Genomic DNA, 15,816 nt, shown 5'->3' on the forward strand with positions numbered 1-15,816 from the left:
ATAGCCTGGACAGGATTGAGATGAAGATTTCAGGTTGTTTTCCCATTGCTCAGTGTGGTTTCTGCGGGCCATACCTCAGCTATGTCAAGGATTATTTATGTCACCTTTGAAGGCAGCTTAACCACTTAGTGAGCGATTTCCATCAGGGTAAAAGAACAGAGCAAATGGAGCCAGATCTGGGGCCCTCAGCTGCCACTGTCTGAGCAGGGTGGCCTGGAACTAGGGGAAAAATGCATCTTGGATCAAAGAGAGAGAAATTACTGGAAGAGTGCACTCCCTCCACCTGTTCTGTGCTGTCTGTATGGCAGCTTGCACGCCTGGCCCTTTGCTGGTGCCTGATCTAGGGTGCTCAACCTCAGCCTTTGGATCAGGTGTGCTGAATAGCAAGGTCTCCTCTTGCAGTGAGGGATATCCCGCTGGTCACGCAGCCTCGAGGTCGTCCACTCCCAGCAGTACGGTGAAGATGCAGTTGCCCAAACAGCGCAGTGAGTTGAGACACGCTCACAAAGCTCACTGGGGTCAGAGAGTAGATAGAAGCTGTCTAGATTATTCCATGCAAACGTGACACGTTGCCGGAGATGGTTTGAAGTAATTCGCATGGTAGGTGTCTCTTACAGCTGTTACCTTCATCTTTGAATCCCTCCTGACATGAGGGAAGAAGTGTTTTGCTCCTAAATGGTAGTGCGTAGGAAAGAAGTCCATTTCAAACACACTTATGGGGACCTCTGTGCAAAAGTATTATTAGGCAGCTCCTGGCACCGCCGAGCATTCAGCTGTCACGCTGCAGTCATGGAGAGGCAGAGGCTGGGGGAGAGTTGCATTGTGTGTCTTGTGAGGGAAGTGGATTACATAAAATTGTCAGGGAAACGCTGGTTGCAGATTTCTATTGTGTGGGAAGCAGAGCGGTGCTTTTCACAGAACACATGCCTGTCTTGGAAAACTGAAAGGTACCAACACTTGAAATCAGGCACTGGGAAGAAGGTCTCGGTGTGGTTCCTTGGCTTATGTAAGCAACACATGGGCACGGGTCTTCTCCTTCAGCCCAGAAAATCAAGGCTGCTGTGAAGCTTTCCTGGTGGGGCTGGCTGTGGGAGAGAACCAGCTAGTGTGTGGACACGTGCTAACACCAGTATTGTGAGGTATTTTATGAAGAGATCCCAGCAAATGCACTTATAGGAGGTCATGAGTAGCAGAGGCTGAACAAACCAATATTTTGCATATGGGTAAGAAGGATGATCCCCTACCTTCATATTTTCCCCTCTTACTTTACACCTAAAAACCGGGCATGCTGAGCTCATCAAGCAGCGGTTAAATCCATGCTGAATTAAAAAACTGCATATCGCTCAGGCCTCCAACTGCAACCTTGTTTTCAGCTTCTCCGTTGGAGGGAAGGTTGTTGGGCAGATAGCAGCAAGTGAACCCTGCGCGCTCACAGCTCCTGTCAGCTCAGCTGGTAGCAGCTGGCAGCAGGACAGGGACGCTGCTGGGATCCTTCACTGATTCCCTCGGGATGAAGATCTTCCTTCTCAATAGATATGTAGCCAGAGAGTATTTTCAGCTCGTTGCCATCAGCATGCAGAAAATACTCCACCTGATGTCCTCTTCCCATCAGATCCAGGCAGATCCGTGTCCTCTCTTCAGCAGTCTCCTCAGTTAGAAGGGAGCCTGGAGGAAAATGCGCTGGCAGCAGCTCCTCTCAGCAAACAAAGGGGTGCTAGACTTTGACTGGCCTACCCTATGCATTGCTTATCACCTTTCTCTTGTTTGAGTGGGCTTTGCTGCTGTGACTTTTATTTCAGGGTGTTCTGTAACTGTAGGATTGTTTTTAGATCCGTGCATCCGCAGCCTTATTGTTCCCTCTTCTTTTCGGCATCTGTTGTAGAAGTTCCCGTGGCCTCATGTAGAGGTGCCCAGGTCCCCAAATCAGCAAGCTGGTGTAGAAATTCCCGGCAGCACCATGAAAATGGCAGTTTGTGCTGCAGATCCGGGGAGATAATCTAGCGTGTTACAATGCTGGCCAAGAAAGGGCTCGTTCTGAGTGCTGCTTTTCTTTCTCTGACTTTTACCTAGCAAAGAACGTGCAGCTGGTACGGGTTCGGGGACAGCTGGCGTTACAGGCGGACACCATCGGGAAGCGTGGACTACGAAAGGCCCATCCTACGAGGACTTGTATACCCAGAACGTTGTCATCAGCATGGAGGACCAGGAGGACATTAACCGGTCTGCCAGCGACGGGAAGCCAGCCAGAGAGAGGCCAATTTGGCTCCGGGAGAGCACGGTGCAGGGGGCGTATGACCCCGATGAAATCAAAGACGGTAAGGAAACGCGCAGAGCACAAGTGCTGCTCCGCTTCTGGGAGTGCTGGGAGATACAGGTTCCCTCGTGCGTCTACAGCTGTTGCTCCCAGCACTCCAGATTTTGTCTGCTCCCCCCCGCTGTGCAAAGCACCTGTGCATAGGTAGATGGAAAAAATGCCCATTTATTAGATCCGGGATGGAAATGTAGGTCAGTAAAACTGAGCTGCCCACGGGATTGCATGTTCCTCCAAAAATGTTACTTATCCGTTACCTCTTCCTGTACCCTTAGTAATAGGTGTTCTTCTGCCTCGAGAGTTTATTGCTTTTCGATGAGGTCTTTCAACTTGAAAGCTGAACCCCAATAAGACACTGCTGGAAAATATAATTTATTAACATTTGGTGACTCTGAAGCCTACGAAACCTACCGGCAGTGTTTTTGTGCTCCCAGCATTCTTCTTGCCAATTATTTTTCAAAATGTTTCATGTGAAAAATCTGTCAGAAAGCAAGCTTCTGGAAGCACAGTAGGACTGTCTGTCACAGGTGAGTCCTTACTGCTTTCTAGTTGCCTTTGCTTTTATTTTCATTCACGTTGAGGTCAGGTTGTTGGTTGACCATAGTCACATCTTGTAGCGACCAGAAGAAACGTTCTGCACTGCTAAGTTTGCTATTTAAGCATGGAGACCAAAAATGGGAAATAGAGACCTTTTATCATTGGTGTGTTAGGGAATCGATAGATAAAATCTTCCAAGTCACCTGAGGGTTACAGAACGACACTGTTGGTGCCCAAGGGAGAGAAGATGGCAAAAGGGAATCACGTGTAAGCACAAGCCCTGAAATCATTCCTCTCCCAGTACCCAGAGAGCCATGCTGAATTCTCACCCAGTTTTTCAGCTAGAAATTCAGTCCATGTCTCCTTCTAAATTGGTTCCTTGAGGTGACTTTTGGTGTACGCAGCGTAAATGTTTCTGAGATGCTGCTGAAGGACGTTGAGGGGGAGTGTATCTCCTTGGAGCACAGGGGCGTCACTGCTTAACCTCCAGCACTGCTGGAGATGGAAGCTGGTGGAAATAGCCTGAAATTGGTGCTGGAACACATTTCTGTGACTCTTGTATGATACAAACAGGAAAGCAGAAAACTTGGGACCACTGGCAGAAAGCATTCACTGCGTGGATCTGCCAGGAACAGTGCTCACGAGCAGGAGACCACAGAGTCCAGACTTTGAGCCACTAAGTTTGGACTTTGTGGAGCTGCCCCGGGCTGCTGAGCACCAGGCTGCCAACACAATGCTTTTGGTCTTCCTTTCTTTCAAGATTTTTTCATTAATGACAGTAATTGTAGCCATCACGTGTTACTACAGCTTCATTTACAAGGAAAACACGAGTCCCATAAAGTTAGGGATGGGTCTTTAGGCCTTAACTGTACCACAGGAAAGACCCCCGGATTTTCGTGCTAAATGCAGAACTTAATTCTTAGTTTACCCATTTCTCAGCATTTCTCTGTCTCGAGCTGAACAAAGTAGCTAGTGCATTTTCGATCCTGGAGGGAAACGCTTGGATGTCCAATGCCTGGATACGGTGCACAACGATGAAAGCCCAGGGATTGGAAAAGAAGTCAAGTGGTGTTAATGTATGAAGGCAGAAAGCCATCCACCTCAGCTCCAGCAGCTGTTTGGATGCAGCCCGTTCCAGTGCAAGAGAGAAAGTTTTCCACGGGGACTCTGTTGTACTTTTTAGGCCTTTTTTTGTACATAAGGTTCTCTGCATTTCTTTTCTTTCTTTTTTTCTTCCTACAGCCCGTAGGTTTTTCGGTGCTGGGTGGACTCACAGTTCTCTCAGCAAAAGTAGGATTCAGAGAAGTTTTCTTCAGAATGCCACTTTCTGAGCAAGAATTTTACCTGTTGAGTCTGGGAGCTGCAGACACCCTGCCACAACAAACCCTCTCAGCTCACGAGAAAACCCTCACTCCCTTCTGTCTCTCTGCAGGGGGCCGGGATCTGGACGCCTTCCAGGAGCGTGAGGAGGGCCGGGCGGCCCTGGATGACAACGAGGAGGTGATGCGTGCCCTGCTCATCCACGAGAAGAAGACGCCCTCCGCCTCAACCGTCACCGTCGGGGGCTCCGCTCCTCTCTCCGGCGCCAACGCCAGTGACTCGGAGAGCGAGACGAGCGAGTCGGAGGAGGAATCCCCTCCCCGCCCCGCTGCCACGGCCACCACGGCGTACGGGCTGGAGGAGGAGGAGGAGGATGAAGAGTTCGAGGTGGTGGCGGAGGACCCCACGGTCACAGTGGCTGGGCGCCCGCACACCTACAGCCAAGTGAGCCAGCGCCCCGAGCTGGTGGCCCAGATGACACCGGAGGAAAAAGAGGTTTATATAGCCATGGGGCGACGCATGTTTGAGGATATGTTTGATTAACTGCTTCCTGAAGGGGCTTTTTTTGTTTGTTTTTTTTAATGATTTTTTTAAAGCCAGAGACTCCCTTGTTAAACAGAAGGCTAAAATGCATCTTGCCTCCCCTGTGTGCAGGGACACTGGGGCCTGCAACTGCTAATCTCAGGCATCTTGCCCACCAGAAAGGGGAGCAGGAAGGCTGCATGTGCCAAAACAGGTAGGGGAGGACAAGTTTTAGAAGGGAGGATGCTTGCAAGGTAAAAATTTTAGGGTTTTAGGGTTGCCTGCGCACAGGCACTGGTTTAACCCTCTGGCCACGGAGCGCTTACTGCTGAGCAGCCCTGGGGGCAGCAACCTGTTACTTCCCTTGCTCCCTTTCTCTTCTTAGTCACTCTCAGCACCTCAAGGTCAGGGGGAACTTGAAACACGCAGAGGGAAAGCCTTGGCGAGCGCACAGAGCCACCCTTTGTCAGTGTAACAAAAGCCCTGCACGCATCTGAGCTGTCAGAGCACTCCGACTGGCCCGGAGATGCCTTCCTTTTCCTGCAGTGCTGCCTGGCGCTTCTGCCTCGCTCTGTCCAGCCCCCGGTGTGGCAGACGGTTGGTGGCAGGCAGAGAAATGGCATGGCTAGCTTCTGTTTGCAGTCACACCACCACGGTTGCATCATTTTAAGAGGAATTATGCAAGTTTAAATTCTGCTTCGGCACGCTCTCTTCCCACAGGAAGACATTTACCCGTGCCTGCAGAGCAATAACAGATTTGTAAAATGTTTTCTCTATCAATTGAAAGTGTTGCTTTTTTAAAATTGTCATGTTTTCCTATCTGGCAAGAGAACAAAGCAAAAGGATAAAAGAAGTTTGTGTTTTCGGAGGGTAGGGGCAGTACTACGTGCTGCTCGGTTTACATGGGCAGCATCAATTTGCTGTTCACGGAGACTGTAAATCTGTTTTATACTAACTGTGCTTTCTAGGTTCTGCTAACCTTGTAATGCCTCCTCTGTGGTTTTATTTCCAGTTTCTCCCTCTTTTGATCTCCCTCTTTTTTTAGCATTTTAAATTTGCTTTTAAGTCATTTTAAGGTGGAATAAATAAATAGAAACTTGTTCCCTTTGTTGTCGTCCAATTTGTGGTGTGTCTATGTAGAAGTGTTGTTTGCTTATCATTTCAATTTACTCAATTCAGGAAAACAACCAAGCTGAGGCCCTCCTTTGGGGTAAAGACCATTTGAAATCCCACATAATATCTCTGCTCCACGTTGCTTCTCCTCACCAGAGCTGACTTGAATGCCTCCTGTTACCTTCTGCGCTTGCAGGGAAGATTCTTCATGAGAGCGGTGCTTTTGTGGGCTCCTTTTGATCACGATCCATTCCTTTCCACCTTCCTCGGGGGATGCATATGTGAGTGAGAGAGGTCTCACAGACCTTTGTTCCTGGTTAAAATGGTGCTGTTGTGGTGGACTAATTGTGGACTTCTGGGATCCAGCATCAAGCTTCTAAATGCCGAGCCAGCCAGAGCTGATAAGCCAGCTTCAGTGATCAGCAAGCAGGAAAAAAAAAGTTCTTTACCAGTTCTGTCTAGAATTTAATGTGGTTGAATTCAAGGCTAACCCTGGAGAAAAGCAGGTCAGTTTACAAGGAGCCAAGGCTGGAATCTGAGAACTAACCCTGAATGCAGTGCAACTACTCATTCTCATAACATACTGGGAGTTTTTAGTCTGCAAAGTCAAGCTGTAGGTTTATAAGCTTAAGTGAAGAAATCTTGGTCCCTTTCCCTTTCCCTTTCCGATACTGCATATATATCCAGCCCAGGCTTCTATGAAGCAGGGGCTTTAATCTTTTCCACCAAAGTTCCCGAAAAGCAGCTTCCCCCATCAGGGAGCCTGTGTCCATCCAATTCTTCCTTCCCGTGTCACGGCCTCCTTCAAACAGACCCAACGGGCTGCAGCGCTGTGGGAGCCGAGAGAATTGAAGATCCCCCGGAGGAAGGGCGGAAAACCAGCATCACCTCCTCCCCGAGACATCCGAAGAGAGCTGCCCGCCGGGTGCCTGCCACAGCAGGGTGTGCTGCTGGGGAGCCTGACAGGCCGGGGGGGAGGCTTGCAAGGTAAAAATTTTAGGGTTTTAGGGTTGTCAGCCCCATCCTTGAGTCCTGCGGCGCAGCAGGGGCTTGGGCTTGGTGCCCTGGAGGAGGGAAGCGTCACAAGGTGCTGGAAAAAGTCACTCCGAGCCGAGAGCAGAGCAACAGCAGCTGGGCCACCCTCTTCCAGAATTACCCAGCAAAATCTGGGCTTTTTCCTCTCCGGGATACCTAACAAGCTGCCAGAAGGTGGCTGCTTATTTAATGTCATTAACGAGGCTGAGAGAGAGAATGAACCTCATTGATACCTAAGCGAAAATCAGATTTTTTTATATTATCAAGAAGCACGTTAAGGGCAGCAAGTATGTGCGCAGCCATCCTGGGAGCAGCCGACAAAGAGCCTCTGCACGAGATGCTCGAAATATAACAGGTATTTTTGCTTAAAATACGTCCCTGACCTAAATATAATTTGATTTCCATCCCTTTGAACAGCTCGATGCTAACGAGGCAGGCAGGGATGGCAAGGAGGAGGCCGAGACAGCCGCAGCATGGCAAGCGGCTTGGCTGGGCTGCAGCACACAGGAGACCCCGCGCCTGCCTCCCCCCAGCACGGCCACAGGAGGAAACCCCACGCTGCCCACCTGCAGGAGCCAGCAGGGATCCGGCCCCAAAATCAAGGTGGATGGGATGCTGTTGAGTGAGCACGAGCGTCTGTGTACAAAAAGCAGGTGCATCTGGCAAGGAGGAGCAAGGGGAGCGCGCCGTGCGGGTGTGATTAAAGCCCTGACGTGCTGCTTCTGTTTGTTTTTCACCTAGAAGCTGTGCTGCCAGCCTCTGCCATCCCGTTACTCGCTGAAAGAAGGAGGGCAAGCAGTGGTAATTCTGCTTAATGTGAGCAGTGCCGAGGAGCCTGGCTCATTTCCACCCGGTAAGCCAGCCCTCCTGCTCGAAGACGTTTTTTCTCCTGCACTTGGGACAGTGGAAATCTGCCCGGTGATGTCAGGAGATGAAAACCATCCCCGGTACAGCGATGAAGATGGGAGAGAGCCGGTGCCAGAGGGAAATGCAGCCTTTAGAAGGTGACGCATCTTGAGAGAAATTTCCCTCTCGCACCCTCTCCCAGGCCACACGGGTGCCGTAACACAGGCGAAGAAAAACGCAGGGTGCCCACGAGGCCCTCGGCTCGCAATCCACTTAGCCTGCTGCATTCCCCTGCCTCAGAGCCCATTAGGCTCATTCCCTTTGGGGATGTTAACAGACAAGGCATTTGGTGCAGTTTGGGCAGGAGCTGCTGTCAGAGCAGCATGTAGCAGCTGAAGTTTTTGTTAGCCGCTCATTGGAGACCATCTGAAGTCCGTAATAAAAGAGTTTATCTTCCCAAATGACAGACGTAGCAAGCTGCATGGATTCTTCCAGTAAGACAGGCGTCAAAAGTCTCACGTCTCCAGTCCTTTCCCTGTTTTGTTTGGTTTTAATTTTGCGTTTCTCCCTCCTCACGCAGCAGGCACCACCATCAGGGATGCGCCAGCGGGCCCGGTGCTACCACGAAATGAACTCTGGCTTAGCGTCGTGCTAATGGGCTCCTCGCGGGATCGGTAATTTACAGGCTAATGGAGCCCTCCCAAGGAAAGCCGTGAGTCAAGCCGTTAGAAATAGCGAAAACAAACAGAGTAAACGCTGCGCCTGGAAGTGTGTTTGCTCGTGTGGTCAGAAACTGCACAGGAGATGGCGCTGGAAAGAGCAGCGCCCTGCTTGTGGCAAGTGTCTGGAGAAATCTGAGTCCGTAGCGGACACGAAAACTGCTTCTCGCCCATCTCAGTTCTCATAAAAGCATTACCACTGGCAGCCCGTGTTGGAAAGGACATAAATAGAGCATCCAGCCAGCCCCCAGGCGGGCAGGAGGCAGAGGAAGAAGCAGAGGATGCAGAGGAGTTTTGGCAGAGGGGGATGTGTGCTGCTGGAGCTGGGGTTTATTGCCCTCCTCTCCAACTCACCCTGAGGGGACAAGTAGTATGGGGCACAGCACGGCTGCATGTGCAGGATGCTCATTGCCCATGGAAGCGGAGAGGAAAATGGAGAAGTACCAGGAGAGCAATAAATGGGGCACTTATCTCCTCCTTAATCACAGCCCGGCCTTCAGGAGGCCTGCAGGGAGATGTAATGGATTAAATACAGGTATGAAATGAAAGCTTGGAAATGTTTCCCTCACCTGAAAGGACTGAGAGGCTGACGATAGCACAGTCTCGGTTTTGAGGCCCATCCTGAAATTTCCTGAGTGTGCTTGCTGGCAATCCCAAATGGACGCAGCACAGTGCTCCTTCTCAAGATGCTTTTAGCCCGGGGAAGGAGACACGTCTGCGTTTCATTTTGCTGAGGGTACCACGAGTATTGCAGGGCTTTCTGGCTCCAGGGCTGAGCCCCAGGTATGAGACATTAGCGAAAACCCACAGCTTTTTTTACAATGAAGACTATCACAGGATGATGAGAGGTATTTCTCCAGATGCCTTCATCAGTTACTGACACAAACTGCATCAAATCATGCAGGGGTGGCCTGAAAATAAAGTTTGGGTCTCTGGGTGCCCTTTTATCAGAAGAAGGCTCTGGAATATGTGGCTGAAGATGAGGAGTGGTCTCCGTCCTGGTACCACAAGCTGCTGAGTGCGGATGGGATGCACAATTATCACAGAACCACAGAAAGCTTTGGGTTGGAAGGGACCTTAAAGCCCATCCAGTTCCAACCCCCCTGCCATGGGCAGGGACACCTCCCACCAGCCCAGGCTGCCCAAAGCCCCATCCAACCTGGCCTTGAGCACCTCCAGGGATGGGATGGGGCACCCACAGTCACAGGCACAATGCGTAGCACCTCTGAGGAACCCTCACCAGCCCTTCTGGTGCTGCTGGACACCACAGAATGTTACTGCTCAAGGTGATGGCTACAATTACAAGTACATTGTCAACATTTGTTTTTTTCTTTTATTTTCTGCCCTGAAATTCCCCAAATGGTCTTCTGTTGCTCTCGCCCCTTAGGCCCAAAAGGTCTTGCTGGTGAAATATTCCTCTCTCCCCGCTTTAAAATGACTGAAGTGGAAAGTACGTGTGTTACTGAATTTCCTTCCAGGTGTCTGGCAGCTTAATTAATCTCAAATCACATCTGAATATCTTGTGAGATGGAGGCAAGATGCTAATCCACTTGCATAGGAAAAGGCCTGTGAAAATAATCCCTTCTGGGTTCCCAGCCCCGTGTCTCCTCAGCAGCCACATGCTCGTGGCCCCCAGGTTCCCTGCTCTGTGCCAGCCCTTCTGGAGGCAGCTTTCCTGTCCTGGAGCTGAATATCCATCTTCCAGCCAGCTCTGCTAACTGGGTAATGCCCAACCTGTGTCTAAAGCAGCTTCCGAGTTCAAACGCAGCCCTCACCAAGGACGCAGCTGCTGAAGAGGCAGAATGAGAAACAGATGCAAACCAGGACGCCAGACAAACATCCCCAGACTTTGACACACGAGATGTTTATGACCCAGACTATTTACAGGAAGATGTCAAACATAATCTGAAGATGAACAAATAGTCTTGCAGCTAAACGAGCAGTAGAAATAACGCCGGCTACAGGCACCTATGAGATGCCTCTGAGACTGGTCATTTCAGTCACGGTTTAGAAAGGATGACAGAAGTCTGACAAGGCTCAGTCCCTTCACTTCCCAGGTCTTAAGGAACTGCATTATCAAGCAATCTATAAAATAAATATATATTTAAAAAAATCCAAGCTGATTTGCTTTCTGGTGTACACAGGCTAAATCCCCTTGCCTTGCTCCTGCCCGACCTGCAGCGTGTCCTGCTCTGTCACCGCTTCTGACGGGCTTTTCTTCGAAGTGAGCTGAGCAGAGAACTTGTCACTCAGAAGTCCTTACTGGGTAAAGCTGGATATTGACAACAGTTCACTGCAACCTTGCAATCTTAAGGAGTGACTCTGGATATCCTATGCGTGGGGGATATCTGTGAGCAGAGCAAACTGAAAACGCCGTGCCCCGCTTTGTTTGCACTCACAGCTCAATAGCGAGTGGCAAATTCCAGGCAAAACACCCCTAAGCTGAGGGTGGGGCTGCACGCAGGTGTATATATGCACAAAGCCATGCATACATATTTATACAGCTAGAGTATTAAATGACTTGGACCAAAAAGAAACGAGTGGCTTGCCTCTGAGATGTTCTCTTGCAGGAGAAACAAGGTGTGGAACAGCGTGCCCTTACACAGGGGTGTCTTAGCTCCTGTATGCATACACAGATGGGTTAACTCAAGGCTCACCTGTCTTTAAACCTTGTGCAAAGCTGCCAGGCAGGATGCTGTGGCTTTGTAGCTGTGATTTATTAGCACTGGAGTCTATACCCTGTCCTGAGCCTAAGTAATTTTATCAGGATTTGCTGCTAAAATGCATGGTGTTGCTAGCGCTTGCTGGCAGAAGGGGTTCATCTATTCTGTATCGAAATATGCACATTTGAATTTCCTATCTCCGATTAATTGGCAACCTCAGGAGGTGGCCAGAACATTGCTCTTTTGGTGAGCTCTGCTTGCAAAGCCTGAAGGTGGAGGTGGGGAGCAAAACGGAGCCTGCGACCGTGCTCTTGGCAAGGGAGCGGAGACAGCCCGGTTGCTACAGCATCAGCAGGAGGCAAGTGTGTCCAATTCCTTTACAGGATGTGATTTCCATGCTCATCAAGTAGTGGAAACTGGAATAAATTGAATTAATGAGCAACTGGAAGCACCTAAACCTAGTGCAATGGTGAGGAACTGCTAGGAGGGCTTCGCCGTGTGGTAAGGTGAGGAAAACAACTGCTTAGCCACGTAAAGCAATAAGGGCTGGCAAAATGAGCAGGGAAAGAACAAAGCAACCCCAAATGTGCCTGCGTGCTGCCCCCGCTGCTTTGAAAGACCGGCGTCATCGTGGATCACCCTACGAAGACTGATCAAAATTCAGAAGGGATCGCAAAGGGGCACAGAAGTCTGGCAACCACATGGAGAGGAGCAGGAGCTTGTAACAGCTGTGCACGTGCATACCTTGGGGTACTGGCTGCTGTTCCCCTCACCTAACCTCAAAGGGACATATTGGCACTGTGGGGTGACAAAACCCACAGCAGTCCTGTCACTTCAGTGTTGTTTCCCCAAATCTCACCCTTCCTTGCTGTGGGGAACGATGCAGCTGCTCGTGGCACTGTGGCTTACAACAAGGTCTGGCTTTCCCTGGGGCACAGTGTAAAGGGGAAGATTTTTCTCTGCACATTACAGAGCTTCTGTAACCCTAACAGCACCACTGAGTGCCCTCCCCTCAAGAGCCGAGATGTGGGACTCAGCCTGCAAACCCCAGCCCTGATGCTGCTACTAGGATGCCAGCCCTTCACTTGTTCCTCTGAAAGACACAGTCTTCAGCGTAATTGAAGGAGCTAAAAAAAAATATTTTTTAATTAATGCTATTGACAGTTTATGGGAGAAATGCAATAAGAGACACCCTTGGTGTGAGGCTGAGATTAAACCAATTTAAAAATTACTTTTCCCCCTTGAAAGAAAAACTAATTAACTCCGAAGTGCTGGCAATGTAACAGCTCTGAGTGGTGAGTGCATATATTTAGTACTTCGGTTGTCCAGTTACGAGCAATGCTAGGGGATAGGACTTATAACAAGTATATTATCTCCTCATCAGAGAGAAGTTTTTTTCATTTGAGAGAGAGTCCAAGCTCACAGGAAAAGTCAAGCTTTGCACGAGCCATAATTAACAGCAAGGATGTGTACTGATGAAGTGCTTGGAAATGGACAGATGATTATTTCCCTGTATATTTAGGAAAAGATTTTTCAGAGTTGCATTTGCTGAGATTTATCCCAAATTCTTATTCTGGTGTCAAAGACTCCTGGAAGGAAGCGGGCAAACTGGAATATTTTCCTGTTCAAAAACCATTAAAAGTCCAACTTCAGTGTGCTTTAGTTATGTTTTGTGAGTCTCCTCAAGGCTTCCTATTCTGAGATAAAACTTCTCAGTCTTTGGTGCTTTGGGATGACTTAGTGGATCCCTTATATAAAGACATACCTAAATGGTTCTGAGCCAGGTAAAAACGAAGCATATGGATGTGGCTATTTAGCAGAGGCACTTCGTGTGCCATCCTGGAACAAAGACCTGGTGAGACGTACAGATTTGCTCAGTACGATGAGAAGAAACTTTCCACCTCTGTGTTGTGGTGATAGAGTCCCATCCTCACAAATCAAAGACGAAAGAAACGGGGCTGGGCTTGCTAACAGTGGTCGTACAGGGGAAGGAAAAGCCCAGTTCAGTGAATGAAGTTCAGAGTCACAAGCTAATTGAGGCTGGAAAGGTGCTCTAGAGGCCACCTAGTCCAAACCCCGACTCAATGCAGGCCTAATTAGAGCAGGTTATTTATGGCTTTGCCAGCTCCAAGGATGGAGATTTTACGACTTCTCTGGGCAACATTTCAATCTTTGATGACCCTGATGATGAAGAAGCTTTTCCTGCATGAAGTCAGAATTTTTCACGCTCCACCTTGCGCCTGTTGCCTCTCCTCCTACTGCAGCAAATCTCTGAGAGAAGCTGGGCTCCACTTCTCTGTGCCTTCCCATGGCAAACAGCCCTAAAACCTCCCCACACCTCGTCTTTAAGGCTGAGCAAACCCAGTTCTTGCAGCCAAGCAGCCCTACACTGAAATCCATGCTAATATATTTTGGGGCAGATGCCCCGAGTGGACACAATACTCGAGATGCAATGTTCAGAATGAAAAACCTGCTTCTGCAGCTGGTGTTTCCTATCCAGTGTTAGCAACGTGCCCTGGGTCTCAGGATAAGTCCCAGGTCCAGCTCTGAATAGCCTGTGAGGTGCTCAAACCATGGCAAAAGCCTTGGGGACACACCGTGGGAGCTGGGATCGTGGGGTGACCCCACCAGGGACGTCAAGGGAGCCAAGCAGGGCTGCCTGCAGCTTCCTGAGCTGTGGGTTTCCTTGAGCTGATGGCTAGCTCCACGTTTCTGGAAGATGAGCAGATTCCTTCTGTGGCACCGAGTGGGCGGGTGAAGGGCAAAAGAGCAACCGAGATAACGAGGTTGATCGTACAAAGCATCTGCTGAGCCCAAAGCAGAACTGAAGAAAAAGCGAGGGACTGAGGAAGCAACCTCACCACCGTCACCCCCCCACCGTGCTGCAGTGCTGCTGCTGGCAGGATAATGTCTTCACGTGGCTTGGAGCAGCTTGTAAAATATTGTTAAATCACTTAAAATTCTCAGGGAGATTTGGATTAAAGTGCAGGCTCTCAGAGCTTTTATATTTATATTTGTGACTGGTGTGTTTTTTCCCCCCCTCTGTTATCAGGCTGTGACTTTTCACAGACTCCTGTCACCAGTCGCTCACCCCCACCATTGTGTCTGAACGGCCAAAGGCTGAATTATCAGGAGCAACTCCGCGGTGGGACTCTTCTGCCCAAATCCATCCCTCGTCCTCCAGTCCTCACGCACTCCGGGATGCCCCAGCATTACAGCTCTGCCCTTTTGCTCCGTGCTTGGTGCAGAGGCACAGGCACCGACCCCGCTGCTGATGAAGGGCTGAGCATCTTTGCAGAACTGCAGCTCGAAGAAACTTTCCAAAGACATTTTCCAGAGTTTGGCTACAGGCAAATCCTAGTTACAAGGAAAAATGTTAGCATAGAAAATACGAATGTCGCTTTTGAGAAAACCCAATTAGGTTCCCCAACAAACACGACCTGCAATGGTGCGAGAGGCTTTCTGATTGCAAGTCCATCTTAATAAAGGCAGGAAGTGAAGTAGCAGCCAATAATGGTCATTACAAACCTTATTACACAAAGCAAATGCGGATAACGAAACATCTGATAGCCATGCGCACAAGTCACCAGCTAGGAAACCAACAGCTGATGGAGGAAGATAAAGCAGTACCAAAAAAAAATATCCCAGTTTTAAGGATTAAGGGCAATAAGGCATTGTTAAAGGATACTGAGACCTGATGAAATCCTTACTACAGTACAGGATAACAGGATTCAAAGGGGCCTCTTGGATCATCAAATCCTCCTGCTACCTATCAGTAGCACGATGCCGTACAATCTCCTCCACGAGAACACTGCTGTTAAAGAGGCTGCTTTTGTACCCAGATCCCAAGGAAGGGGTCGAGGGGCATCAACACATTTTAGAACTGGATAATTCAATTAGTTATAACCTTCTTGTGATTTCATACTTAGGTTTGCTTGTCGGCATTTCATACCCATTTTCTCGGGCAAAAACTCCACTCAGCAGGTTCAGCAACTTCTCTTCCCGTCGTTGGTCCCTGTAGGTCCAGTGCTAAAGAAGGCAGAGTTCCTAACCATGGTTCACATAAAGAAGAAATATTCACTGAACATTTATGTCCTGTATCTGGGAAGAAAAGGGATGTGCTCATTTCACGGGAAGGAAAAAAATGTTTCCTGTCTCCTCAGCAGCAATGGGGGACGTTAAATAGCAACAACCTCAGCAACGCGCACGTCTCGGTAGCAGAAAATTTGCAACAGGAATATTGAAAGGAGGGTCTGAGGAGCTTCCATTGGCAGTGATTTGTAACATACATTGAAAGACAAGGTGAGCTACAAAGGACCAGCAAAATGCTGCTGTTACACTCTTGATTAAACAAGGTGAACCAGGGTTGTCCTTGGAAATCCTGATGTCCTGGGCACTGCTCCCCACGGAGCGCACACAGAGGACGTTGTTGAAGGTTGTGTCTGTGCAGCCAGCACAGCAAGTTTGCTGTTCATGTCAGAGGCACGCCAGCAGCTTCCAACTCTGAGTCTACACCTCAGAATGGGACTGTGATGACCTGGATATCCCAAGTCCAATTAGCCTGAAACCAGCCCCAGACAAAATCATGGCTAAGCAGATACGGGAGGTGAGTAAATCATTAATGAATAGCAGCACAGTCAATGCCAGTCAATGCCCAAACCTATTTTCTTAAAAGCAATCAATGAAACCTCTTATAAAAATGAGGTTTCATGTTTATCTGATTAAGGTAAAGCTATCTTTATAGATCTTT

General features: G+C 49.1%; 1 protein-coding gene across 2 annotated transcripts in view; it reads left to right on the forward strand.

Moving 5' to 3' along the window:
• Positions 1 to 5,797, forward strand: part of GTF2E1 (general transcription factor IIE subunit 1) — a 45,387-nt gene extending 39,590 nt beyond the window's left edge. For both annotated transcript variants that reach the window (XM_082751938.1, XM_082751939.1), the window contains exons 4-5: positions 2,071 to 2,315; positions 4,281 to 5,797. In XM_082751938.1, the coding sequence (XP_082608064.1) occupies positions 2,071 to 2,315; positions 4,281 to 4,711 (676 nt within the window). In that variant the 3' untranslated portion in view covers positions 4,712 to 5,797. The remainder of the gene's footprint in view (positions 1 to 2,070; positions 2,316 to 4,280) is intronic.
• The last annotated feature ends 10,019 nt before the right edge of the window (positions 5,798 to 15,816 follow it).

The sequence above is a fragment of the Aythya marila genome (genome assembly GCF_965140915.1).
Source record: "Aythya marila genome assembly, chromosome: 1".
NCBI lineage: Eukaryota > Metazoa > Chordata > Aves > Anseriformes > Anatidae > Aythya > Aythya marila.